We start from the raw sequence: 27,882 nt of genomic DNA on the forward strand, positions 1-27,882 counted from the left end.
CCTTGTTTAATCCCTGTAAAATTTAAAACCTGTTAAGATTGCCATTGGGGAGCAAGCTTTGTTCCTGGTTCCAAACTTACTAGTTCCAGATATGTATTTGCAGTTGTTATTGGTTATACAGCTGTTTCCCAGCAAAACATGTGAAGAATTTTGTTTATTTTTAAGGTGATATTATTATTGAAAACACATGTTGTTTTCTAACTAAATGTTGCAGGCTTGCAGTTTTTTTCCTCAGAGCTTTCAGTCTTTAATTTTAAGAGTTTAGGTTTTTTTTTTTTACCCGTCCATTTTTAGAACGCAGCATATCCTGTTTTAAATCTTTCGCAGTTGTTCCCAAAGCCCTGAATATCAGATCATCCATTTTAGTTTTATTCCTAGATCTTACTTGACTCCTCAGAGACGGTTCCTACTGGGACTCTCTGACACTCTGAAGCTGGCTCAGTGTTCTCGGGGAGCAGCGTGTTTTCAGGTGAGGCTGTGCCCTAGAGACGAGTCTCCTCAACTTTACTGTTCTGGAGAAAAATATCTTTCCTTCGTCACTGGATTTGCCAATGCTGTAGAAGTGGATTTGATTGGCTGGCATTACTGCTAAGAAGGGAAGTCGTTCTGGCCTAGTTAACTCCTTGGTACCAGGAAGTCCTTTGGATTTCTTGGAAGTGAAGATAGTCTTCATCTGGAGGTACTTCAAGAATGATGAGAAATGAAAGTGCATGCTGGGCCTAAACTGAAACATTCCTCTGTGGGTAGGGGGACAGAGGTAGTTGGCTTAGATTGTTGCTTTCAGTATTCTTACCATTTTTTAATGCTATGTTCTGGATGGCACTGGTGCACAGTTGGCATTGCCACCTCACAGCGCTGGCGTCCTGGGTTCAATACCAGTCCTGGGATGTGAACGACGTGGAGTTTGTATCTCCAACATGTGTTCTTGGGGGTTTCCTCTGGGTGCTCTGGTGTCCTCCCACAGTTCAAAATCATACTGATAGGTTAATTGGCTTCTGGAGAAGATAGCCATATAGCCACAGAGAGGTGTGTGTTCTTTATGGGTCCAGGGTGGAAGACTGTTGTCATCTGCAAGGAAGGAGGAGATCATGGGAGAAAAATGTAATCCCTTACAACTTAGTTATATTGTTTGTCAAGGGACTTTTTATTAAAAACAAAAACAAAACAAAGATGCCTTTCCTGGACAGCTGGGATTCATCCTGGGAGTGTAGGGTTCTAGTTGGGTTTGCGGCAATGTGCACACTCCAGATGGACATGTGCCTCAGTCCAGAATCGCCCCTCAGGGTGTGGATCACAGAGGTAGTAGCACTGACCCCTGTTCCATTGTGCTGCTCTGAAGATTCCTAAATATGATGAATTACAGGCACAAATACAGTAAGGGCCTCTCAGAAGCCAGTGATACAGTGATATTAGGTTTTTATGTTAAAGAAGTAAGTGTGGATTTCTTAACCTCCACCCTCTCACTTTAAAGTTTTACCGAGCCATTTTTCAGCTGAAATGGTCAGCTTCTATACATAACAAATTTGTTGTTGAGCTGGAATGTGACTTTCTTTAAAAATAAAATTGCATAGGTTCCACACTCCTGTTTCAGTTTTGCACCACTGAGGTGACACCCTGATAGATTTGGTTTGGCGAAATGCTTTAATAGTGCTTTAATAGTCCATTATGGGGCACAATTGAGGTGCATATGAGTATTGCCTTCCTTTCAGTTGCCGAGGTGTGCTAGGACCCCACATATGGTATAGACAAAGACATTGAAATATAAGGAAGGGCAGTAGTGTATGCTAGAGAGACCAGCCTATTAGCTGCCTGCCTGTGCTGTGAGGTCATGTCTCCCTGCCGACCTGACTAATTTCCAAAGAATTCATGTCTCTCCTTTGCTTGTGTCGGCGCCTCGCCCTCTTGTCCCCGCAGATTGGCTCGGCCTCTCTGTTCATCAGTTATCACCTGTCACCTGTTGAGCATGGCTCCTTCCCAGGAGCAGCTCTCTCTCTGCCTCCGGCTCCACCCAATGTGTGCCAGCGCCTTTGGGCTCTGGTATCCAGAGTCAGAATGCAGCCAGGCACACGGTATGAGACCTCAGTGTTTTGTAGGAGCGTGCCACAAGAGGTGGTGCTCTCATTCCTCTGACAGGATTCAACACTGGCTTGACCACCACCCACCCAAGTGTTTTAAATTTAGCCCTGAAAGCTCATTTTGCTGTGTTGTCCTGCTACTGCATGCACAGTGGACTTGCACATTGCTTTGTTATACTGTCACTTTGAAAAAATATTTTGGGTTTTTTATTGCAGTAGGAAGACCAAAAATGGCAAGCTAACATCAGTACTTCATCACCTTGGGTGCAAACTTGATACTGGACATTGCAGGTACAGGGGCACTGAAATACAAGCAGTTATTGAGCCGTGCTACAAACACTACCTTATCTGTACAGGTTGTCTTCTTCGCTGTTATTTTGTGCCTTTGTTTGTGACGATTTCTTCCTTCTTTGTGCACAAGTTGCTTTTTTGTCAGGCGGGTCTTTCTTTTTCTCTGTTTTTGGTAGATCGCATTTTTATGTACCAAAATAGGCAAGAAACAGTGCAAGACATTTAACAGGGTTTTTTCTAATTTCCTTTATTTCTGCCTTGAAGGCACATTAACAGAAGTAATGTTTGTTTGACCAATTGTATTTCTTGACAAGTGGGGCTCTGAACCGAAACAATGCTGGAGAATTAACAGAATGTACTGTACAAAAGATTTTGAACAAACCAGTAAGTGAGAAAAGAGTGGATGAACTCAAGTACCACATTAATAATAGTGGTATGTCTTTATAAAGTGGTTTGTTGGCAGTGTTTTGGATATGTTTAACTTGGTACTAAACTATCTATCTGGACCTGCCACCTGTGATTTGTGGTTCATTCTTTGCTTAACAGGTTTTTTTCTACTAAAATAAAATGCATCAAGAAAAGCAAGAATTGATATATGGATAAAGAGATTTTTTTTTTTGCTGTTGCACTATATTCATTTAGCTTCCAGTATAATTTTTAGGGTGGTCCTTAAGTTTATCCTGGCTTCGCTGAGTGAGGATTATATACAGTTTTACAGTATTCCCTTAACCAATCCCAAGCTGATCTCCTGAATGATCTCCAGGCCTCACTGGAATACTGCAGTGGGAGGAGCTGTATGAAAACTGTTTCCCCAGTTTTACATTTCTCACAGTTATATTGCCAAAACTGCAAACCAGTCATTGCTAGGACTTGAAATGATGATGTTCGGTGCAGGATAGCTAGCGTTGTGAGCCAGCTGCACTCCTTGAATGGAATGGAGATAACAGAAGGATCCTCTTAATGCTTATTTACATCACTACGTATATTATATGCGTGGGATTTAGTCAAGCATGATATTTGCTTACTCTGGTTTAGTTGTGGGCGGTTGTACAATGACGTCTTTTGTTAAAAGTCCAAAAATAAATCATTTAATTTTGTCTGTCATCACAGGTAAACTTCACTGTGCTAAAAACATTAGTTCTTAATGGGTGGTGTCTTAAATCAATAACAAGGCTTATTATTTGCGTTTTAAACCTAAATCTTTAAATGCCTGTTGTGGCCTTCCTGTATTGGAAACCGGCCAGAGGAGATGTACTAGAAGTTTCTTCTCTTCTTGTCTGAGCCCAGTGTGATTTTTAGCATGAGTTACTCGCCAGATTTCCGGGGCTGTGCTTTCTCTCATTGACAGGCATTCTCAAGGAGATGCAGGAATACTTTGCCAGTTCAGGCGCACAGGCCTTTTTAAAGCTTTTCCTTTTTCCTTTACCAAAACATGTTGTTTTTTCAGAAGACTCATTCTGACACAATGCTGTAGCATACAGTGTGAGGCTGCTTTCTGAGGGAGGTGGCAGAAGAGGGGAAACATGAGGAATGTCTGTTTACCTGCATGTCCTGCAGTTTCTGTCTCAATATCTGCCATCACATTGAAGTGTTAGAATTAGTGTTTCAGAGTGAGTCGTATTTCATAGTCTCTAATAATTTCAAAGGCACCCAGACAGAAATATTGGAAATTCTTCCCTCATTGTGGATGTGTAGCAGAAATTTACTAACGATGTAGAAAACAGTTAATACTGACAAAGTGAGCATAGCTCAATGTGGGACACAGTGACTGCCATTCCTGTAAGACTCAGAATTGCATTTTGTTGTGTGTCACGAGCAGAGCTCCAAAATGCGAAATAAGGGCTTTGGATACAGAAATTGGCAAGCGTTTATTGTACTTCATCACCACCTCATAAAGATGTGTCTCAATGAAAAACGAAATTAAGAGCAGAAGCAATTCAGTACTAACGAGAAAATCAGTAAATGGTTGAAAATGGTAAAGAGCCGTATGCACCACTTTAAAAAAAAATATTCCTGAAAAAAAATTAAAAGAGGCGAGTAAATGTGGTGCCACTAATAACTATAAACAACAACTAGACATAAATGTCTTTCAGAAGCTGTTGTTGCCATTTTGACCTTCAGGCAGATCTTGGTCAGTGGTGTAAGATTTTATATTTTATATTTGAGGTGGAAGAGGGTAGGCATTTTTAAATGATATTATTTGCATTCTAAAATAAGATGTACTATAGGTGAAGCACTATTCCCAGTTACTCTGGTAACCCTTCTTATACCCTGTCAGCAAGGCGGAACTGTGCTCCAACAAAACCCAGATCTCATGCGGCTTTGTTAGTTGCATTGGAGTGATCTACAATAATCTCATGCATCTTTGCCGACACCGACCATTGACTGTTAAGGCTACTTTTACACTCTTAAAAACCAATTAAGATGCGCTGCAAATGTTTCCTACATTTACGTTTTCTTTTTTGGTAAATTTAAGACGATGTGGGATTTAGGTAGCACCTAAAATGGGGTGACATCTGGGGCAGAAAAGCCATATTTAGGGGTGGTAGCACCCTGTACCACCCCTCTGGATATGCCCCTAGACGCAGTGTGTATTTATTGTGTTGTGTACATATACATCTGTGCAGGTGAAGTTAAAACAGTGTACTGTATTTTATAGCATTGGCACATGTGTGTTTTGTCACAGGAAACCCAGATTATACTTCATTTTAAAATAAGCCTAAAAGTTTCAGCAGTGAGGTCTATTGGAACCCTTTTTCGCCGGATATGTTTCCACGTTAAAGTTTTGGATGTACATGGTTCTCCATTTTTTTGGTGTCTCAGAATGGACAAGTATCATCTCTGTCACGCCTGTTTCTTACATTCATCTCAATTTTCATTTTTCACATTGCTGTGCTTGTCTGACAATGAGCTCCTTTCGCCTCAGTGTCTCTGGCTTTGCTGCTTGCCAGGCTGCACTTATCTGTGGGTTTGAGTAGAGTCTCCCTGGCAATGCTGACACTGACTCTCCTATGAGGGCTGTGGGTAGAGAAAGGTTCAAGATGCTGTGTGAATAGTAGGAGTCCTCCGATCATCTGCTTGACGTGCTCTTTAATATTAATCTTTTATAGTGAAGCTGTAATTCAGCTGAATTAAGAGTGCACGTTTGCATCCACAGTCTTATCGGATCATCTCTTGTCCATGTTTTTTAATTGTATCTTTTATCTTCATCCAGAGAACATCGCCACCTGTCTCATCAGTGCTGGATGTGCTATCTCTTCTCATGGGTTTTCTTGCAAAAAATGTGGTCAGACCCGGGTAGTATATTTTTCCTTTTTAGTCACAGGCTCTCGTTATCTCATGTCCCTTTGCAGAGTGCTTACTGTACAAATCAAGAGACGGGGGCGACAGCCATTTAGGGCATTGATAACTGCACTCTCCCTTCTGCATTTGAAGAATAAACAACACAAGATTAAAATACTTAGTTGCAACAATATCTGGAAAGTGAATTGCATAATGGGTGGAATATAGTGGTAGTGAATATGATGTGCTTTCCGACCAGCCCTGGTTTATGTGACAGACTTGGCTGTGCACTGTGACCTGGTCTCAGCTCTGTCCATGCGTGTTCAGTGCACGTGGTATTTATCACTGCAGGAGCTCTGGGCCATGAGTTGGGAATACAGAAATACCCCCCAATGAATTAAGACCATTATTTTCTCTTATTACACAGAAGCATATGAATCAGCAGCAGGACTCCTACCAGTTTATACATCTCTCATTACTCTTATTATCTTTCTTGTTTATACAAACGGAGGACAGTGATGGTTGCATTCCTTAATCGCAAAGAGTGGTGTATGTAAATACCGGCAACAAATGATTTTGAAAAAATCAACTTTGCTTAAGGTGGATTCGTGGGGACTGCTGTGAGGGACATTGGCCTATAAACAGGTTTTTTGGTGAATGACAACAGAAGTCCTGGTCATTAAGCTTCTTTTAAGTTGTCCACAAGCGGTGATAGGGCCTGTTCATCCTTGCTCACTTTGACACCACCCTTAATTCACCCACCATCCCCTAAATCCTTGACAGACATCAGCTAAAATTAGCTTGATAATGCTTGGAGGCCAGCAATCAGAGAACGTATCTGGAATAGATGCGCAGCCTAATCTCCCCCCTCCCCGCAATGCTTACTTGTAAGATGGACTGTCATCATAGAAAAGCAGCTTAAAGGGGTCACCTCTCTCTCTCCCTGTCTCCCTCTCACTCTTTCCACTGCCTCTTAAATGTTGTGTCAAAACTAAGCCTCCCATGCCTGCGGGCCAGTTTTCCTTATCTCAGTTGTCTCTATGTCTCTTGCGGTTTGGCCACACTCGGGGGTCCGTGCGGATCTGTTTGGCAGCTGACACAGGGGAGGCTTTTTGGCCTTGGGTGATTAGACTGGAATAATCCCCCAATACCCCACCTCAACACTTCTGGGAATCCTGTTTTCTATGTGAGGCGGGGGTGGGAGGAGTCAAGGTATAGATAACATCTGGGGAGTTCATATTTTTCCAGCAAAAACGACGGCGATCAGGACCCCGTGTGTGTCTTTTCAGTAAGTGACTTGACCTTCGAGGGGTACACCAGTGATCTCTTTGAGAGTGGACAGCCACCTTCACCCTTACTTTTCTTCTCTCTCTCTGGGTCCTGATGGACCTACAGTGCATTTTTGAACAGCGCAATAAGGTACTATCTCCTGCTGTCTGTGTCTGTCAACTGAGTAGAGGCTTTTAGTATAGATAATGCACAGGGCAGGTGGTGATGATGTTTGTACAACCTTATGTGTTTGCAAGGGTTTAGTAACTGCCCCCTGTCATGCAGACATTTCCCTCACATTGCTTTTAAAAGTGCTGGAATGATATATGTTCTGCATCCTTTAAGCGCGACTTCTTTCCGTTGTAAATTGTGTTCTGAATCTTCTTGCCACCGGGTGATGATCACTCCAGGTTTATTTTATTGTATGTGATGATTCATCTGTCTTTAGTTCAAGCTGTCATCATTGTTAAATGCAGGCTTATGAGAAATAATGGATTTTCTTGTAATTCTTTGTGAGTGGAGGCTTGCTCATTAAATTGACTGTTTTCACTCATTGTAAATGCTGATTTTCTTTTTGTTGCTATTGGGCGGAAATCTTAAATGACTTAATACACAATTACTCGAAGATTTAAATCACCTTTACTCTGCAGGTCCTCACAACACAGACCTGTCCATGCTGTAATGGTAAGGGCAGTTTTAGACCCGTAATTTTGTTTTTTTCATTTTATGAAAACCCCCTGCATAGTTACATTGGTCTCAAGTTTTTTGGGCATGTTTTCTGGTTGATCGGCTTGGTTGTTGTGGCTCCTTTGTGCGGTGCGATCCAGGAGAGGCTATTACACAGTAAGCTGCCGAGTGAGGATGGTTATCTCAAGGAGCAGCTGGGAGCCGTATTCATAAAACTTTTATTCCACACACCGAGGTTACACCTGCTACTTAACTAATGAAAGAACAACACAATCAGAAATGTTGTGGTGTAATGTTTCACAATGTTCATTTTAGAAGAGATGGTTAAACATTTTTGCGACATTAGGTTTAATTTCTTATTTTCAAAATAAGGTCTTTAGTGTTATGGCGTGTTTTTAAGGCTACAGCTTTTGTTTTACACTGGCAGAGTTGCAGAAAAATAGGCTTATATCTTTATTTCAGCAAATACCCTAACAGTTTGCTTATTTCTTTTACGTTGTAGATGCTAGGCGGGGGGAGAAATTCTAATGTCTAATGATATTTTCACGATAATGTGACAATCTTCCACGTTATAATTAAGCCAATTTTAGTTGGATTGATTCATTGTATTTTCAACAAGCCTAGCATTTTTAAATAAAAAATATTTTTTTTGAATTTGAATGGCTTTCTTTGACCTTCTACATAGGCCAATTGGTCAAAACTCAAGCACGGCTTTCTGCTTACTGACGCACAGCTGTACGAGATGGCACTGGTTGTTCATTCTAAACGCGTTTCACTTCAAACCACTGAATTTTGCTCTCAGTACCTCTGCGTTGAATTAGCATTTACCGGTGTTATTCCAGAAGAGCCGCACTGTATCACAAGTTCATTTACAGAGACCGGGGGTTCCATTTTAATTATTAGCTCTATTAATCTTATTTGTAATAGAATAAATAGAATGTATGGTCGTAGGCTGCTTTCTCGCCTGATCGTTGGCAAAAAACATCCTGTGATAAAGTAATACACAATTCTCTCACTGTTCAGTTCTACAGAAACTGAACAAATATTTTAGTTGGGAGCGAATATTTTTTGGATACATTTTTTAGTGGTGAAAAATATATTTTTCCCCACAAATGTTCATGGTATTGACAGGAGGCTGAAAGTTTAAAAAGAAAGATCAATTTTTTGTTTTGTGATAGTTTTTTTCTGAGTCAGCAGCGAGTGCTGGTTAAAGAAGTCCACTGGTGCTCTATTTCTGTCCAGCCCTCTGAACTCTGCACTGGCAACCTGTGGAAAGAATCCAAGCCGTTACCTTGTCTGATAAAAACTTGACCTCATCTAGACAGGACTACTAATTGTGTGAAGTGCAATGATGTAATTGCTACCGCTCCTCATAAATGATTTTCCAGTAGAGAACCTTTCAGTCTCTTCAGGTAGAGCAGATTACAATAAAATAACATGAGAAAATATGCAAGCAATTTAGGTTTTCTTCAGTGCCATAATAACCAGTAGCAGCTGCTCTTTAGGTATGCATTCTAATGGATTACTGTGCACTACACATTAATGTGAACTTCAGTAGTTCTCATTAGGGTTCACCCTTAAACTCTGAAGGCATTGAAATTTGGTTTGGAAAGGATAGCAAGGCACAAATATATTTGATTTAGCAAATCTGAACATTTGTTGTCATTTCAGGCACTGAGTAGTAGTATGCACGGAGAGATAAAGGCACAGACTACTGGGTCTGATTTGTGGGTTTTAAAAGTTTTGTACAGGTGTTGGGTTTGTGATGATATGCATAGTATGCATAGTATGTCAATTCCTGTAGTTTAGGAAAGAAGATGTGTGCTTATTGTATGATTAAGAAGGTATGAGTAGCTGTTGCTTCCAGGGGCTGTCTGCTGATTGTTTTGCTTTGTTTTTTAGGCTTAATCTTACCTGACAGGAACCTCGCTTCCTGTGCTCTCAACCACTTGATTTAAAAATAAACCCAATTCAGTGCTGTGCTTTACAGTCTGCAGACCTGCAGAGAGAGGAGAGCTTTTATATAGCTTCAAGCACCAGCTTCTGATGCAGAAAATACAGATGTGCTTATTTCTGATGAACAAAAAGGCATAGAAGTTTATTAAAAGGTGAGGGTTTGAAAAGACTGGTTAAGTGAAATGTACCCTGCTGACTGAGAAGATCCTGTAAGGGATTGTAACATTTACCACACTCATTTTATTTTTACAATTCTCAAGAAAACAAAAGCTTTTAAAACTAGTTTACTCATTAGGCCATAGGATAAGTTTCTCTGAGTTCAGTCTCTGACTTTGCATTTTTGCATTTTTTTTGGAAACCTATGCTTCCAGGTGTGATAAAGACTGTGTTTGAGATGTGGAGCTGAGGATTCCAAAATTCTTGATACCACATTGGACAGGGTTTCTGGAAAAGCTATACAGACATTGTAGATAAAAATAGAACTGGTATGATTGTAATTCCATAAAATCCTACGTGTGAAGGAGTATTCCTTATTCATCTTTTAACAGTGTCTCCCTTCTCTGTCTGCGAATACAGTGCCTCTGTTTTTTTCCCTTCTGATCTTCTCTGGCTGTGGTGCTGTTCATGGTTTATTGATGACGATAAGAACATTTTGTAATGTTTGCGTATAACTCCACTGTTATGAGCTAATGAGAGACATTTTGTGCTATGCTGGTGTCTTGATAGGAGATTACATTTAAGTGAAACTTGCAGTACTTGTAAATGAATTGCTCAATACTCTGGATGCACCTGAAGATTGCAGATCTTGGTGAGTTTGCCATTTGTCATTTTCGTCCGGTATGTGTAACATTGCTTACGCTTACTGTCTGTGTTTATCATTAGGCAGCAGGCAACCACAGTGCTTGCTGTGAGTATGAGGCAGATGTTGTCATTGTAACAAAGACCAGAGACTAGTAGTGCCATTTGTCTTTCTCTAAAGAGAAACCTCGTCAGTTAAGCGCATGGAATCCCTTAATCTTTTATTGTCTTCTAATGCATCTCTGTCATGTTTTGTGCTTTGATCATGCTTCCACCTTCTTCCATAATAAAATAAGGTTAGTACAGTGTCTTTGGCTCCCTCCAAAACTAGTCCTTGCTAGAGCAGTAAGGGCTCTTGCCTCTGTGGAGAGTACTTTGGTGATAAGCGAAAGATCTAGGTTTGGACTTAAATCTGTATTCTGTGTACCAGGTGTTGCAGAGGAGCCTCAGCCCCTGGTGTTTTCATTAAAAAGTCACAGTGTACAGTACCAGTCTGCCTTGAAAAACAAAAACCAAGTGCAGGGCCTAGGGCTTGTTCCTGGACAGACCGAAACTTAACAGTGAGGTTCCTGTCACACCTGCACTAAATCTGGGTCTTGCGTGTCTTAATATGTTCCTAGGTAGATCTCCTTAGTCGCTTAAAGATGAATAATGTAAGATAACTGTGCCATTATTCCTTATCATACTGTACCCCATTGTTATGAAACCCTTTGTTTCATGTGATAAATCATATCTTGCAAATACAGGACGGTGTGGTGATCTTGAGCTTGTTTTATTGCCTAGTTTTCAGAGCGTAGAACTCACCTTCTGAAAGATTCTTTGTGTTTCAGGACTGAAGGTATGTCCTTGGTTGTTTAAAAGACCATGATTACGAAGACAATTGATACATTTCAGAGCATCCGATGAGATACAACAGTAGGACCTTTTCCATTTTTAATATACTGTAATGTGGAATGATCTGCTCTTTAATCTCTTTCACCATTAGGAAGATGGCTGCCTCTTTATACTTTATGTTTGCATACTACTCCCTTTACAATGAAGGTCCCTATACACTAATGTAATATGAGTTGAATGTTACAATTAGTGTGTTGAGCAAAGCACAATACTGTGTGACATTGCTGTGGTCTTTGCTGTTCCTGGATATCATTTTCTGCTCAAATCTGTAAGAAGAGGTCTCGGTTTCACCTGACAGAGAAAGAGGAGATGGTCTTGAGTTCAAATGAGTCCTTCCAGGAAACTTTGGGAATATTGCTGTAAGATTTATAATAAGGGCTTTCTTTGCACTGCAGCTACACAAACTCTTAGTGACTTCAAATCTATTCGCCTGTGCGAAACTGTGGGATGTGTACTCTGCTGAAAATACCGCCCCCTCATCTTTGTGTTTTTTTTAAAGCAACAGAGTAATAGATCCTGGCTCTCCTGTAAAGCAGTAAATGAAAAAACGAAAGCAGCCCACCTATTTGATATACTTTTCTGCCGCACAGTTTTAAATCCAAAAACAGTACAAAAACATGCAAAATAACCCCCCTAGGCTTTTGGTGTTGTACACATGTATTACTGTAGCTGTAACAGTGAACAAAATTCTTATAACTAAAACTGAAAAAGAATAAGCTAGCTGCTAACTGGCTGCCAGACAGGTGACTGGTATGGGCATTTCCATGACCAAAAATTAAACCTGGTAGTTTTCTTGCTATTTTGGTGTTTGTTAAAAAGATTTCTACACTTACAGTTAGTTCAGGTTGTGCTGTGCCTTTTGTTAAATGTCATATTTTCAAAGCTGGCTGGAAAGATCTTGAGGTCTGTGGTTGCAAACCCTCTCAGACCTGCCTAATTTTTCCTTTCACAGCTAGACACTCCTGTTTACTCACGGTGTGAATACATCTGTGGCCTTTTGATGAATTCCGTGTGCTTTGCAATCAGCGAGGCGCTGTGTACCCTTGAAGAGTACAGTACATTTTACACTGATTGAGTTCCAACTGCTCCCGTTAATAAAGCCTCACCTTGTTAAAATTCCTGAGTTGTCAGCTGTGCAAATGCATGTGTTCAAATAGTGTGTTATTCAGGATGTCTGTGTGCATGGAAACACTGAATATTAAGAACCACCAATTGCGGGGACTGATCACCCTTTTAAACCCACGTCTTATATCAGAAATATCTCAATTGTGTATTTCTGAAGTCTTTTCCACTAATGTAAATGTTTTTTTATTGGAAAACACTTTCGATTAACATGCTCCTTTGCTTACATTTTGCCTGCATTTGAAAAAACATATGGTCAAATTGTCACTGTGCCTGTTTGAATATTGGATACAGTATCGAGGTGGAGGAAGGGTGCTTGCTTCAATCCAGATGCATACATTTTTCGAATGAGATGCAGCATCTTTGCCAGACATCTGTTGCATAAGCACAGAGTCCTGTAAGTATAGATATGTGGACATGCTAGATTGTTATGGTGTGTGTGAGATCAATGTGGTGGTTGCTGCATGGAGAGCCCTTGGGCATGGTGATTGTTTTAGTACTTTCAGTGACTACAGAAAAATCCAATGAAATCTTTCCTGACTTGTCATTTAATAATCGCAGGCTGCAGACTTAGAGATATCAAATGAATGTCTGATGCGTCCATTTTATACTCTACGGTAATGGGCTGGAATAGGCACGGTGTAATGGAGAAGTCGATCTAGCTCTCCCAGTAAGGTATTGCATTGCATGCATATGGGTATGTGGCCTTAAACATATGACTTTTTTTTTGTAAGTTAACAAATGTATGCTAATCAGTGCACCACAAACACAATTAGTGTGGTAGTTTATCTGCAATCTCTGTAATTGTGTATGTGCTTGGGGTTTTCACTCACTAAAGCAGCCATGCATGACTTCAGTAGCAATCCAGACAAAGCCATTGTACCACTACTGCTGCTTGAGATGTGGTGCAGTTAATGGGTAGTGGAAATGTTTGTGTAGCAGTTTGCAGTGATAACTGAAGTCAATTTTAGAATCCGATTGCTGTGATTACCTCTAGTTAACTCTCTTTTTCCCACCCATTGCTCTCCTACTAATTTAGCTAGTTATACATAGATACAGATCTAATGACTCACTGTCAGCTTGGAGAGTGTGTGGATGAATAGCAGGAGGAAGGATTTTGTTTTTGGAGATGTAAGCTTAACCAGCCCTCCGTTCCCCTTGAGTCTCATAATGAACACACTGTGGTTGTGGAGTCTCCATCCATATGCCATGCACAGAGCAGCCAAGAGGCTGTGACATGCGTGCCCTGTACACTGTAATGAAGACATCCCCAATGTGTTAACAGATGCCAGGAATGAGGTTATGCAGCTCTGGAAATGAGAGGGGGAAACCCTGCACTAATCCATCAGGATCACCATCCCAGAAGGTCAGCTCCGTAGAATGTGACGCTCAAAATCTCTCCCAGGACAAAGCTGGTTAATCGTTCTCAGCCATTGATTATACACTATTTTTTCAAAGCTAACTTTAGCTGTGCTTTGGTAGTTCAGATTGAATTGTCCTCCATAGATTGAAACAGAACATGTTCTGACTGACCAGACCCCCCCCATCTCTTTTTTTAATAGGTTATCATGTCAGCAGGACCTGATAACCAATCACAATCCCCTGCAATATAAATACCCTGTTGCTTTCAAAGCAATAGCCTGCTTTTTTTGTGCAAAATCAGCAGGGGACTTTAGTATGCTCAAGTTGCAAATGGAGTATTCATATGTACAGGACTGTTGACCAGCAATGCTTTTGTCGAAGCAAACTGAGTCAGACCCTTGCAGTGTTCAAATTTAGTTATGGCCCTTCTCATCCATTTCAGAGAAATACACTGTGCTGGCCTAATAATTCTGCAAGTTTTGATTCAAATTAAAACCACACATCCGTAACGTATTCAGTTTCTGGGAAGGGGTAGGGAACTTCATGCATTTTTGCCTTCTTTCAAGTGATAAACACGGCACATGAAGGAAAATCATCCTTCAGCTGGGTTTTTTTTTCCTGCTGATAGCTGGCAATTGCACAAAAAAATTGCTGGTAAAAAAAGCTGGCAATTGTACGTCTTCTAGTATGGACACCAGTACCCCTGCCTCTGACGAGCTTGTAAGGGAAAGTATCCGGTCCATGTAGAGTGGAATCACTGCAAAAGAAGAGAAAGGAAAACTTTGCTTTATATCACTTCTGAAGCCTCAGACCCACCATTTATGTCACTGCAGACGTGCGATTATCCGATGGCTTCTAGAGTAAGTTGAAAACAATCCCTTTCTTTTCTAAAGCGCTAATCACTCATGTGTCGGACTGTATTGAAGTCTCAGCAGATCAAACATAACATTCAAAATCTAGAATAGAAGTGTGTTGACCAGGATGTCTTAATTTCTTTAAATGATGTTCGTACTTGACTAGAAAGTCTCTGCAGGTCTGCAGCACTTATCAGATAACTCCAGAACAGCAGACCTTGTACTCTAATGTCTGCCACCTGATTGCACAGCAGCCTGGAGAACTGTATTACCGTACCCTAGATTTGCAAAGTGGAAAAGGACAAAAAGAGCTGACAATTCTTTTCCGTCGTTCATTGTCAACTAAGACGCTAATAAGAAAAAGTGTTGGATTTTCTTTTCTACAGAGAGCATACTTTTAACCAAGTATTAATCGGAGAAAGAGGAAATCTGAACGTCTGTCTGAATTTGTAGGGCAGGATTTAAAAATAAAAAACTTGCAGAAATGACATTTGTAAGTGTGGACTGTTGATTTGCCAGATCTTCCCTTGTGCATGTTTCAAAAGGATAGACTGATACCATTAGTAGTGCTTTTGTAAGTTTAAAGGCATCAAAGAGAAAAGCTGAACAGATTGCTGTGTAATTATGTTAAAATGCACCGAGAAGGACAAAGTGAATTCCAGTAACTGTGCACTGATGGATCAGGCCTGTGAGCTGTGGCAATCTAGGGAGAATGGCGAGCAGCCAATTTTGCTTTATTAGCTCTGGCTCTGGGCCCTGGGACATTCGTCAGGAATATGGGTGCCCATTGATATGACAGGAATTTTCATCCCCGGTCCAGTTGTAAACCATAACCCTGCACGTAGTCTCAGAAGGGCACACACGTGCTGTCCAAATAAGGTGGTTAAACTGGTCACTTTCAATAAACAGGAAACAATGCAGCATTTTTATGTCCTGTTTGTTATTTTGCTTTTAAACTCTAGGATGCACGAGTGTGTCTTCACTGAACACTTTGAGTCGTTTGTGTGTTGTCAGCAGTGGTTGCTGAGATTGGGTGACACTGCTTTGACAAATAGCATGAAGTTAGTGGGGCAACAGGCAATTGTTTTTTCAGATATTTAGTAATTTTGTGTTTGTTTGAATAGTGGAAGAGCAACAGGTCCTTTAAAAGTCTTTTAATTTGCTGTAGGAAAGGGCAATGGGAGAGAGGTGGACTCTGAGCTCAGCAGATTTGGAGTCTAGTTGCGTTTGCCCACCTCTCTAGGACTGAAAGATCAGAGTGATCAGGAAGTAGTTTAAACTTTTCCTACTGCAAGGCTTTAGGTAATCTGTTAACCAAATCTGCAAGGCCATTTTAGTCAAATGCAAAGGGTTTTGCAAAACAAAGCTCCTGGCCACAACTGACCAATCCCTCTTCTTACTGTGAGCGATTGAATCCGTATCTCTTATTGGAGAACACAGGACTCCTTTACAGCTCTAAGGCAATTACCCCGGCATCCTGGCCAAATTTCCCATTGGCCTTTACCAATCACGGCCTCCTAATAATTCCCATCTCTGAATTGGCTTCATTACTCTGTTCTCCTCCCCACTGAGAGCTGATGTGTGGTGAGCGTACTGATGCACTATGGCATCATCCAGGTGAGGGACTACACATTGTGGAGGGGAGTACCCAATACCTGTAAAGCGCTTTGAGTGGAGTGTCCAGAAATGCTCTATATAAGTATAAGGAATTATTATTATTATTATTATTATTAAAACTCAACAGCTCTTACCTGTCTGGTCTCCTTGACAGTGTAATGCACTTATCTACCTGTCTGAAGGGCTGAAAGTTCATGGGGGGTGGGGCTTAAGAACTGGCACCATGTATGTGCAAGCACATGACTTCCACGCGTCTATGATGAGGTTTATGGTCTTAGGTGGTAAAGGTTTATAGACAACTACTACTGTTTTTTTCAGTCATTTACTCACTAAGGAAAGCTAATGACTTATACATTATCAGAATTGTACAGCCACTGTATGAGTAGTTAAATCTTTTGTTATCCGTTAGATTGAATAGACTGCAATGGATTATGTGCAAGCAATAAACTGCACAGTGGAATTTGGCCAGTCCCAATGGATTTTTTTACAATTTTGTAAGACTTTCTTTGTCTTGTTCAGACTAGTTCAGCCATTCAAGCAGTGTACTATACAACATTTTATTCAAAGACCGGAAAGCAAAGCCTTGACTTGTTGAGGGAAATGCTATCTTCATTTCCATACAATATTCAGCTTTAGCTGTGCCATGTACACCTTCGGGGAGGTTTTTCAGTTTTCACTGGACCTCACTTAGACGACGGAGACTCAATGGTTTTTTTCCAGTTTCCTCCTGAGTGACCAGGCTGCCCTGCAGATTTTCTGACTGAGTAGCCGGTGTCATTGAAGGACAGAAACTGCTGATTCCTCTGTGTGAACTGTGGCACAAGGCTGGGTTTTTTCCTTTCACGTCTACGTCACAGACTTTACCCCGTTTCTCTTTCTAGAAACTGAAATCAATACGCAGGTCTTGGTGGACCAGAGCCAGGGCTTTGAAGGCACGCAGAAGACATCACCAGCATCTCTAGTTACGCACCGGGCATAATGCATGTCCAAGAGTGTTTTTTTTTTTCTTCCTTTGAGAGATGGCTTGGGCTACTGAATTCTGGCTCAATTTGTCATTGGAGCTCCTGACTACATTCTCTGGATACCCTTAAAGCCTGCTCATTTCTATAAAAAGCAGGGATCCAGTACCAGAAAACTGTAAACATAATTTCTAAGCCTGGGAACAAAATGTCATGGAAAAATGTAAAAAACTATTGAGTGTTCAGAAAACGTAAATATATAGAGTATTGAAAGTATTGATGGGTAAAAACTACTACTACGAAAAGAGCTGAGTAGTGTGCAGCAAACCTTTTTAAAGCTTGTAGTGAATTAAAGGAAGATGTGGGCGTGATGATTAGTTGGTTGTGAGGGGTGTTGATGAGGCTGTAATGATACCATAGGAAATTGTGTAGAAAAAGCAGAGCAGAATTCAGCCATAGCTTCTAACACTCCATCGCATGACTGGAGAAAACTGTCCCCTAGCGACTGAGCTCAAAATGGTAACCCCCCCCCCCCAAATCGGAATGCCACAGTGTTGTACAAGGTATCAACAGCTACATTCTGGAAAAATAAAAACTGGGATTTTAGTGAACATGGCAAGATCTTGTCCAAGGAGGCTTCCAGTTGGGGTCGTCTTGCTTTCGAGCTGCACAGGTTGAACTCACTCCTTAAATATGCAGTAACGTGGCAACATCTGCTGATGCAGTTTGTCAGGTGTAAAGGGAATATAGCTTGGCAAGGAGATCACCGGACACTCGCATGCCTTCCATCTCAGATTCCTTCTGTCATTCGTGGATTTCAGCATCAAGGTGAATGTGAAAATGTTCACTGTGCCATCATCAGGGATTTAAAGAAATGAAAAAAATGCTTTACCTCTACTGAATTAATCTTTAACCAGCTGCTGGGGTTTTGTCTACATTTGTGACTTTCCAATTCCCCGTGGCTACACAGTTTCTGAAAGAAATGCATGCAGGTGGGAATAGAGCTGACTGTATGACGTCCTATCATTACACGAGCGTTTCTCCCTGCTGGTGTGTCTTCTCCCAGACCTGGTCCACTCTTGCCATTTTCTGCCAAGAGCAACGAAACATAGTGTTCCGAACAGAGGTGTGTGCATGACGCTCATTCTTAGGCGTGTTAACGCCTATTTAATTCCCATGATGTTTTCCATTTTGAATCTCCTGCGAGCACCAGTGTGTTTTGTTTAAAAGCAAACCAAAACCAGCCTAATTTAACTTTAGAAAAATACTAGAATCTCATATTTCTTTAGGATGTAAATTATACGGAGTGTATTATTTTGCATTGCTCATCAGTTTTGACTTTTTAGATTAATATTAAATTAGATTCATTTGACAATTTTGCTTTTCAATGTGCACGAGATTTAGATTGTAAAAAGCATGAACGCCAAGATATTTTTTTGATGAAGTGGATCTAGTGTTATTGAACAGGGTATTGTTTCCACCAGGAAAGGTAGGTGTTTGTAACCCCGAGTGCATGTTTGTTTGCCTAATAAAGTGCTGAAGGGTGTGCAGGACAGGTGTGGGTTCGGTTTGCATGTTTCTGACGAGTGGTTTGTGATGAATCATTCCTGCACTCAATTCTCACCGATGTTGACAAAGCTGTCAGTAAGATTTAAAAAAAAATGATAGCACCTCCTCTTACAAGGATATATAAATCCTGTCATAACAGCAAACATGCAAACTCAATATAAAGCAGTAGTTGGACCTCCTACAAACACTAAACTGCTTGGAAACTCTTTTGTGATGGGGTAGTGATGATTCATTCTTTTCAGCTATTATTATATTGCTGCAAGTGAAGATCAGTCTTGCATCACAAGATTTAAAGCTTGGCCCTGTTCGAAGAAGTTTAACCTAACCTAACCCCCTGTTGGATGCCCGTACCTAATGTAACTGAATCCACCAGCTATTATTAATAGAAAATATGAGGTAGTCATACAGGACTGACAACGATTCATTTATTGATTTGGACTAGACTGTGCTATTTGGTTCATGTAACATATTGTAGAACCACCTCTTAAGTGTAACACACCTTTCATTGTGGAAATGAAATTGCAACTAATTGAAAAATTGAAAACCATATTGCATTCATTAACAACAAGTCAAAGAGTATAGTTTAGAAATAATTACAAAAACAAACTGCCATAAAACTCTGTGTCTGTATGTTAGTAATTATTTGATTGCATTTGTAGTGTATATCAGCATATTGTTCCAATTTGTAGGCAATGAAACCATCGTTAAAAGTTCATTAAAAATTAGAAATGAGTTGAAAATGAATGATTTGGCCTCACAGAGATGAACTACTACTGAAGGCTACTCCTGTGGACACATTGTAGCCCATAGGTGTTGGTGGGCTTGTAACAGTAGAGGAGGTAGAGGAAAAAAACTTGAACACTCTGGAAGCTGTTTGGAGCAGAGAAACCATAGAAGAATTAATTAAACCAAGGTTTTTCTAGCAGCTTAACGTCTGTTGAGACTGATGTGTGCTGATGTGTATTGTAGTGTTATGGAAGACACTATCTACAATACCTGTGGCCTCTGGTGCATTGTCACCTGTCACGTGCAGTATCAGCCGTGAAATATGTAACATTAGCTTTGGACTGTCATGCCATATTTTGTTCTTTCCCATACTTTCTGGTGCCTGTTCGCATTAAAGATTTATTGTAGATAATTCCAGCCCACAAAAAAAATCTAGCCTTTATCTTTATATTAAATGCACTAGTTGACAGATTCTGGTATCGGGACTAACGTGAGCAGTTACATTTTATTGGTGGTGTTGGCTCTCCAGGTTTTTGTCTTGGGCATTTGTCAGACTGTGGGTTTTGTTAATTTTTCAGCATTTAATTCCCTTCTGTCTTTGTTAAAGAAGAAAATATTTAATTCAGTTATAGTGTGGCTGAATTTGGAGAGCCCTACCAAAACTAAACAAAAGAGCTGATCAAGGAATCATTTGCAAGCTACCAGAATACAAGAATGATGTCAGTTACATTCCTCATTGCTGCCAGGTTCTGAACTTATCATCTTAATGACTTTGCGAGGGGGAAGGGAGTGACTGGGTATCGTTTGTTTTTTCTTTATTTTTGCTGTTGTTAAATGCATCCATGGAGGTTAATTTGCATTGCATCTTTCTCTGAAAAAGTAATGCTGCAAGTAGCTTTTTGGGACATTGCATTTAACCATGACTGTTTAATTTTTGTAAATGTTTTAAAACTTTCTGATAAATAATTTAACTAACATTTTAATTATACATATTTAATTAAAATGTTATTGCTTTTATTTCTGGTAGGAAAATAAACCAGTAAAGTCTAGATTAACAAAATAAATAGCTCCAGAACTTCACTAATATTGGTGGGATGTACAGTATGTATGACTCTTAATTAGGCCTAATTTGTGTTCATTTATTTCAATCCATTTAATTACTGTATATGGTCAGTGATGTGAGATTTTGCTTGGGCTGGTCTCCCAGTATTGCGTAGACACTGGATCATTGCCTTTTAAAGGAGGGATTTAACTAATGGATTTAATGGAGAAGGAAATTGCCCTTTTTTCTTTAATCATAAGAAAGCAACAATGAGAAAATAACATGATAAATGTTAGATGAATGCTGAACTAGTTTTTCTCCAGGAAATTTTTAGTTACTATATTAATATTTATTCCTACTTTTTATTAACTGTAAAAATGAGAGATATGCTGTAGATCTGAAGCATGCTACGCCTGTTTTTCCTCTTCCAAAGATTTTGGATTAAAGCTCTAAAACATGTGCTGACTATGATCTTTGAGGGCTTCCAGTCCAGACCTAGAAAAAGGTTAAATCAGTTGGTTTAATTTTGAGATTAAGAGATTACCTGGAGTACAAGCCAAAAGGCCTCAGCAACCCTCAAGTTACCAGTTATGCACTCCTGGCAGAGAGAAATCTGGACCCCTTTTTCTTCTGTGTGGCTTTAGTCCAGAGACAGTGGCCTGGGTTCGCCTGTTGCAACAGGATACCCCCATCATTCTCCCATGACCAGAATGATGGTGATGGTGACCAGATTAGGTGACCGGATTATCATGCAGACCCCGCCTGACCCTCCTCTGAACCTGATTGGTACATTCGTTTCCACAGCACGATTGGTCAGTTATAGGTTCACAGGCTCTCAGGTGATGTTCAGTAGCATTAGGGTTACTCTTAATAAGATGTCTGATCGGTTATTATCAGATTAGGCAGGAGCGCAATTGGTCAGATTTCTGTCGCCCGATTGTTTCTCTGCAGCAGCCAATGTGATCAGGTTCCTGATGCACTGCAGTACCGAATGCCTTGTCAAGATAAGATTTTGGCTTCCAAAGTCACTTTAGCCCTGCCCGCATTCCAAACTGTGCTCGAACTTTTGCAATATTTAGGAACATTGATCAGTGGTTGCAGACACTTGGTGTCAGGGGTGAAAGACCCAGTCATACCCAGTCCAGCTCATAAGAGAGCTGTCTCTGTCCAGCAGTTACCTCAGATATGCTGCTGAGGGAGACTGAGCGACGCCTGTCTAGTCTTTGATACTGCCTCTTGTGCAGCAGGAATTTTGTGCAAAAGGTTTTAATTGACCGAGCATCATGGAAGTGCTTGGAGTGCAATTCCTGAGGGGTGAACCAATCAATTTGATAAGTACCTTGTGGAAATGTTTCACGACAGGAAAGGGATTTTTTTTCAGACTTGTAGGTCATCATGAATCCCAGCCATGTGCTGAGTCTGCATGCCATCATGTACGTGTCCTAATTAGGTAAAATAAAATGTTATGGATTGTATTCCAATATAATTACATTGAGTTTTTTGTCATTTTGGCATATTTTTGGTATGTTAATTTTTAGTTATTAGTTTAGTATGTTAGTTTAGGAATTGGGTGCTTCTGTAGGAGATTTGGCATCCTTAAGTTAGACTGTTTGGACAAGCAGAAGAAAGTCATGCATTACAGATTTACCTTTCTGGTGCTAGTTTGAGAAGAAATGGGTTGAGAATATGTGCCTGGGAAGTGAAGGGCTGTGGAGAGTGATCTGATATTGCTCAAGGCAAGGGCAGGGCTTAGATAATCAGACTTTTGGAAATTGAATGCAATGGTCAGTTCTTTTTTCTTCTTAGATCACTTCTCCCTGTAAGATGAGGTTGTGTAATAATACACTATTAATACACAGTATTGGTATTAATATACGGTATTATAATATACAGTGTACATGCTGTATGTATAGTGTAATGTACAATTAATTTGACACTTTAATACATTTACAGTTTGCAATTACTTTTGATTATATGCAGAAACAGATACCAGTTTATATACCTTGCTTTGCTGAAGAGATTTGGGTAAATTACATTTCTCAAAGGAACAGCAAGGTGTCTCCACATGAACCCACAACCTCCTTGCCAGAGCACTGTGTACTATGTAATACGGTTGTAAAACACTTGTCAGGGCATCTACTTGGCTACTTCACATTGCTATCCCATAGTAACCAGTGAGATGTCTTACGCATCTGATGAAGGATAGCTCTGGCTCTGACCGGTAATGCAGTTAGCTTGTAGGTACGTACAGTAGGCAGGGTTGTAGGCTCACAGTACGCAAACCACAGGGTTGTTGTTGCATCGCCAGACTAGAATGATTTGGCTGGCTTCATTCCACCTTTCCCTGACAGGTCAAGGTCAACTGTGTGCGTTTGTTTATCACGGCAAGCTAAAGAAAGACCAGTTTCTTACTAGCAATGTCTGGACCATAAGGCCTTTAGTGCTTAAGTTACTTGAGAGTTCCCAAGTATCAAAACATGAAAAGTGGCATATTTCTTCCTGAGGCATTGCTAATGGATTGTGCTGGATCAGAAAATACATCCCGGCTTGAGTGTGTTAAGGATGGAAAAATTAGTCCCCTTGTTATTAATGATACGTTCTGCGGACATTCAATGCCATGTGATGTTTGTTCCATAAGTGTTCTCACCACTCTTCTCTTATTGGTCCGCTGTCTTGCAGGAGGCATCTTCCAGAGCTCCGCGAGTCGGGATTGGCTGGCTGGCGGGCGTGGCCAGCGGGCTGGCTCCTCCCCCACCCGGTGGCAGCGTGCGATCTCCGCCGACCCCCTGCGCCCCCCGCTCGCCCGGTCTGCACGCCCGAGCCCATGCCCAGAGTGCCTCGCGGCCCGCCAACGCCATGTGCCTTTCGCACACCATGGAAGTGGGCAAGCACGGCGCGAGCCAGGGGCCAGGCAGGCGTGGCGGAGTGCTGCTGGAGCCTTTCGTGCACCAAGTGGGCGGGCACACCAGCATGATGCGCTACGATGACCACACTGTCTGCAAGCCTCTGATTGCCCGGGAGCAGAGATTCTACGAGTCTTTGCCACCTGAGATGAAGGAATTCACCCCTGAGTATAAAGGTAAGCCCTGGGCTTCGTTCTGCACTCCTGGCACTACCAGGACACGCAGGTCACTTCGTAAAGCAACACTCCTCTTTCCCAATAGGCTGCCTGTACCTTAGCTCGCTCAACTCGATTCAGCTGTACCTGAATCGCACGGTAATCTAATACGCCAGTGTAACACTCTTTTACGTAAATAATTTGAAGAGACGAAAGAAATTAATCTTTTTGTTCTTGCACAATCTTTAGTTCCGTTTAAAAAAAAAATACTCATGAGTAGCTCAAGTAGGGAGCTGCGTCAGCATGCGTAGGCTGTAAAGGAACAAGAAAAGGTTTATTCCATGCTGAAAAGAGAAGAAGAGAAACACAATGTTTGGAAAACACCGAAGAAGGCTCCACAGCTGAAACGTTGTTTCTTCTCTTCTCCTTTCAGCATGGAATAAACCTTTACTTGTTTCTTTGCATACTCATAAGTAGTTTGGCATAGTGCTGGTGAGCTTCATTCTGCAGCATAATACCAGATCAGCCTTAACAAATCTAACTAATTTCCTGCTCTACTTCTAATGTTCAGAGCTTAACTGATGGCAGGGTAATTATGATCCCCTCCTCATTGTTAGAGCCTGTGTTTTTTGCCAGATGAGTTAAAACAAAGCTCAGAGAACTATGTATTGCTGTTTGGTGGTTCTGTGGTCTGATAATAATTTTGAGTATAGGTTTATGTGCGGTTTTGATTTTGTGAGTCAAATCATCGAGACGGAACACCTTGTCCTGTAAGGAGAAGCTAATAATTGGTTAAAGGCATAACTCGATCTAAGACAACCAATATGCTCAGAATAAACATACTTTGATTTTGATGCAATAAATAGTATTTGGGATAAATATCTTGGTATTTTTAATGAATAGTCACTTGAAAGGGTTTTCTTTTAGTTTGCCTCCCCTTATGGAAAAATAAGCTTCACCCTGTACTCAGTTCAGTTATACATTTATTTGGCCATAGCAACCATGAAATGTTAACTAATTGTGCTCAGATTATTTCAGCTTTTGATTGCATAAGCAAATTAATTGTTCATTTTTTGCAAACATTGTCTGCTTCAAATAGGTCTGCAAATACTGCCTCTTGAGTGAGTCTGATGGATTTGAATAATTCCTTTCAGCTTCATTTTTGGATTTGGTGCTTTACTGCATGCATCCTTGGTCGTTATATTGGTAGGAGTACATCAAGTAAAGTTGACCTCCAACAAAGGCTCTGGCACCAGCTGGTGCATTTAGCCTGCAACATCTCCCAGCTTTTAATTAAGGGCTGGAGCTGGCACAGTGCTTTTTCACTTATTCTCTTACTGGCTGTGAACATCCCATTATCTGGCAGTATTGTTGAGGTAATCAATGCTGAGCAAAAGCAGACTTGTAGGCCAGGTGGAACTTTATACCATTAGAGATTATTATTTGCAAATTCCCCAATGTTAAATTATAACAAGAAAACAGACCTTTTTTTTCTGGTCAGTGCTGTCAGTGCCCTTGCAGGTTCAGGTCTTTGTTCTGTATTAATCGAGCCAGAGATCAGACTGGCTGAATTTATGAGATGCATATTCTTTTTAATAGAGAAGAAGAGGCTAATATTAGCTGTAGGAGGTCTGCTGAGCAAATACCTTTGAACAGGTCATCAGCAGCTTCGTAAAACGTTTTATCATTTTAATGCACACTAATACTTCCTTGCCGAGAATGTAGATCAGCTTTATAGCGGTATAGCAAATCATTTTAATGCACCCCACTCTCTTAATTCCAAGCGAGTGCTATTTCAAAGTTTCCGTCAGAAATGTTTTAAACAAAAATATTTCCTTACATGGGATTGTATAACATTCAAGGAAATAGAGTGGTCAAAGTAATTCTACACTCACTCAGTCGCATTAGCCATAAACGTAGTGTCTATGTTGTGCTGAAATGAGTAATTAAATAAAAGTGTCACTCCTGTACTATTTCCAGAGTGGGGCAAACAAATTTACTCTCCCAATTTTCCATTCATTGACTCTTCTGCTCCCATGTAGCCTATCTGTCGCTGATAAAAATAGCCCATACCCACAAGTTTGGCATTGTTAACACATGACAATAAGGCTGGTGAATTATCCTCATACAACAAAGGTATGACTGAAATGGAGAATGGATTAAAAATAGGACAGCAGGGGAGTGGCCAGTCTGTGTGTGTTGTGTTGGCATTGCAACACAATTCTGAGCTTCCTTATTCACACAGTTTTCACAATTGTGGTTAGAAAAGTAGATTTGCTTAAAAAAGGCAGGGCAACTGAAAACACAAATCATGTAGCATCACACATGATATTTTTTTGTTTTGGAGCTGATATACAGTTATGAGTTAGAAATATTTTGAATTTTGTTTAGGCAAACACTCATTTGTTCCTTTAGGTTTTATTGTCTTTCCTGGACAGGTGCCCTATGGAGAACATAGACTAACCTTGCTTGGTCAGCCTGAGTGCTTCTGTTTTCTGTGACCTGTTGAGTTAGCATTGATGCTCAGAGTACATTTTAACCTACAGCAATCAGTCAACCTCCTTTTGACTTTCCTCTTTTGCAGATCCAACACTGTAATGATCATTGACGTTTGCAGTCTTTACTGTGTTTCCCACTAAGTGTTTAACCTTGGAAAATCATAGCCCAGTTACTGTCGGTCTTAAAAAGATGGCTTTAAAAGATTTCACTGCTACTTGATTGAATCAGAAGAGAAGCAATGGGAATAGAATGGCATAATTCACACTTCTTGTTGAGGAAAGTCATCTCATGTGCTTGGTCTTCAGGACGGTAAAGTCTTGCTAAGGGTCTTGCGTGCTTTGATTGTAGTATCATGTATTGCAGTACTCTACAAAGGCAGCAGGGTTTTACATTTGGAATAGTACTATCATTGGCCTGAAAAGAGATGTTTTCATCCATTAATGCCATATGAAGTAAAGCAGTTTAATAATCATTTTAATTAGTGGGGTGAGTACTTTTGGATACTGCTGGATTTGTCTTTATCGGGTCAATAATTCTTGCATTTCTAACACTGCAAGGCTCTTGATTGGGAATATGTAATCATATTGAAGTATGTTTTTGTGGCTTGACCGAATAATCCAGGGAAAAATTCCATTTACTCCGACTACTACTTGGATTTTTTCATGATACTGCTGATCTAGCTTCAAAAGGGTGTGGAGGGCATTCCAGTAGAAAAATGCTTTAATGGTAAAGAAAATGGTCACTACAGGCTTTAATAACTGTGTCAGACCAGAGGGGAAGAATCCAGTGAGTGGGCTTGTTGTTTGAATATTAGGGGAGGAGAAAGCCTAATTCATCTACAAAAATAGCTCAACAGTCAAAATCCCATGACAGATTTCACTGGAAACACATTTTAAAAGCTCCACTAACTGCGCACTTTGCCTGGTCATGGATAGGCAGGGTTTTATTTGTCATGTTTGTCATTTGTACTTTGAGAGCAGCCTGACTGACTGTGTGAAAGTGCACTCAAAAGGAGTTTGCCCTTCTACGATTTAACCTTTCCGCGCTTCCCTGAGCGCCCGTGTTGCACAAAATCTGGCATCGAGAGATGCCCTACCCTGCGATCAGCTGCTGGGGGGAGATCTGTCATTGCAGGAAGAAAGGGCAAGTACGTGTTCACCTCAGATCTGGGCTCCATCTCTTTAAAACCACTGCAAAACAAGCTAAGACGCCAAATCCTTAGGCTCATTAAACTGAGCCTTTAGCCTTTCCCGAATTAGCCACTGTGTTCGTGTTGTGGTCCACACCCCCCTGATCCTGGCTGCATTTAAACTGCACTCTGACATCAGCCTTGTCTCCATTCATTACTTCCCCATGCTGGCTGTGACATCATCAAGGAGGGATCAGAGAACAAAAAGGCAGCACTTTGCCAGTCAGCAGAAAGACACTGGTTTATTAACTCTCCCCTCTCCTGCCCTTTTCTAATGAAAGGATGCAGTGCTACTGCTTGGGATAATGGAAAGCACAGTGAAGTGACCTTGCTGCTCAGCAGTTTTTCATTATTTCAAGTCATGCGATCTTGTATCTAGCCTGTATTTTTAACCTTTTTGAGGTTTTCCTGTTACGTTAGTGTTTAAGCTTCCTGAAAACGTAGCTGCCTCTGAATGAAAAGGTAATATTTCTCATTGGTTGAATTTTTTCCACATTTATTGTTACGATATACCACAGATGTACAGGTTTTTTTTTTTGCTAGGGAAGCTATATTGGTTGCTACTGTATACACATTTATATATTACAAACCTGCACATGCAAAAAAAAGACATTTAAAAGACATTTAACAGTG

General features: G+C 40.6%; 1 protein-coding gene across 6 annotated transcripts in view; it reads left to right on the forward strand.

The window, feature by feature from the left end:
- Positions 1–27,882, forward strand: part of ip6k1 (inositol hexakisphosphate kinase 1) — a 43,207-nt gene that overhangs the window by 6,088 nt on the left and 9,237 nt on the right. For 3 of the 6 annotated variants that reach the window (XM_069189406.1, XM_069189407.1, XM_069189408.1), the window contains one exon: positions 23,183–23,582. In XM_069189406.1, coding sequence (XP_069045507.1) covers positions 23,360–23,582 — 223 coding nt within the window. In that variant the 5' untranslated portion in view covers positions 23,183–23,359. Of the gene's footprint in view, positions 1–6,681; positions 7,068–13,659; positions 13,741–23,182; positions 23,583–27,882 lie in introns of those variants that run through there. The other 3 variants (XM_069189403.1, XM_069189404.1, XM_069189405.1) reach the window with 2 other exon arrangements.

Source organism: Lepisosteus oculatus, chromosome 4 (genome assembly GCF_040954835.1).
Source record: "Lepisosteus oculatus isolate fLepOcu1 chromosome 4, fLepOcu1.hap2, whole genome shotgun sequence".
NCBI classification, from domain to species: domain Eukaryota; kingdom Metazoa; phylum Chordata; class Actinopteri; order Semionotiformes; family Lepisosteidae; genus Lepisosteus; species Lepisosteus oculatus.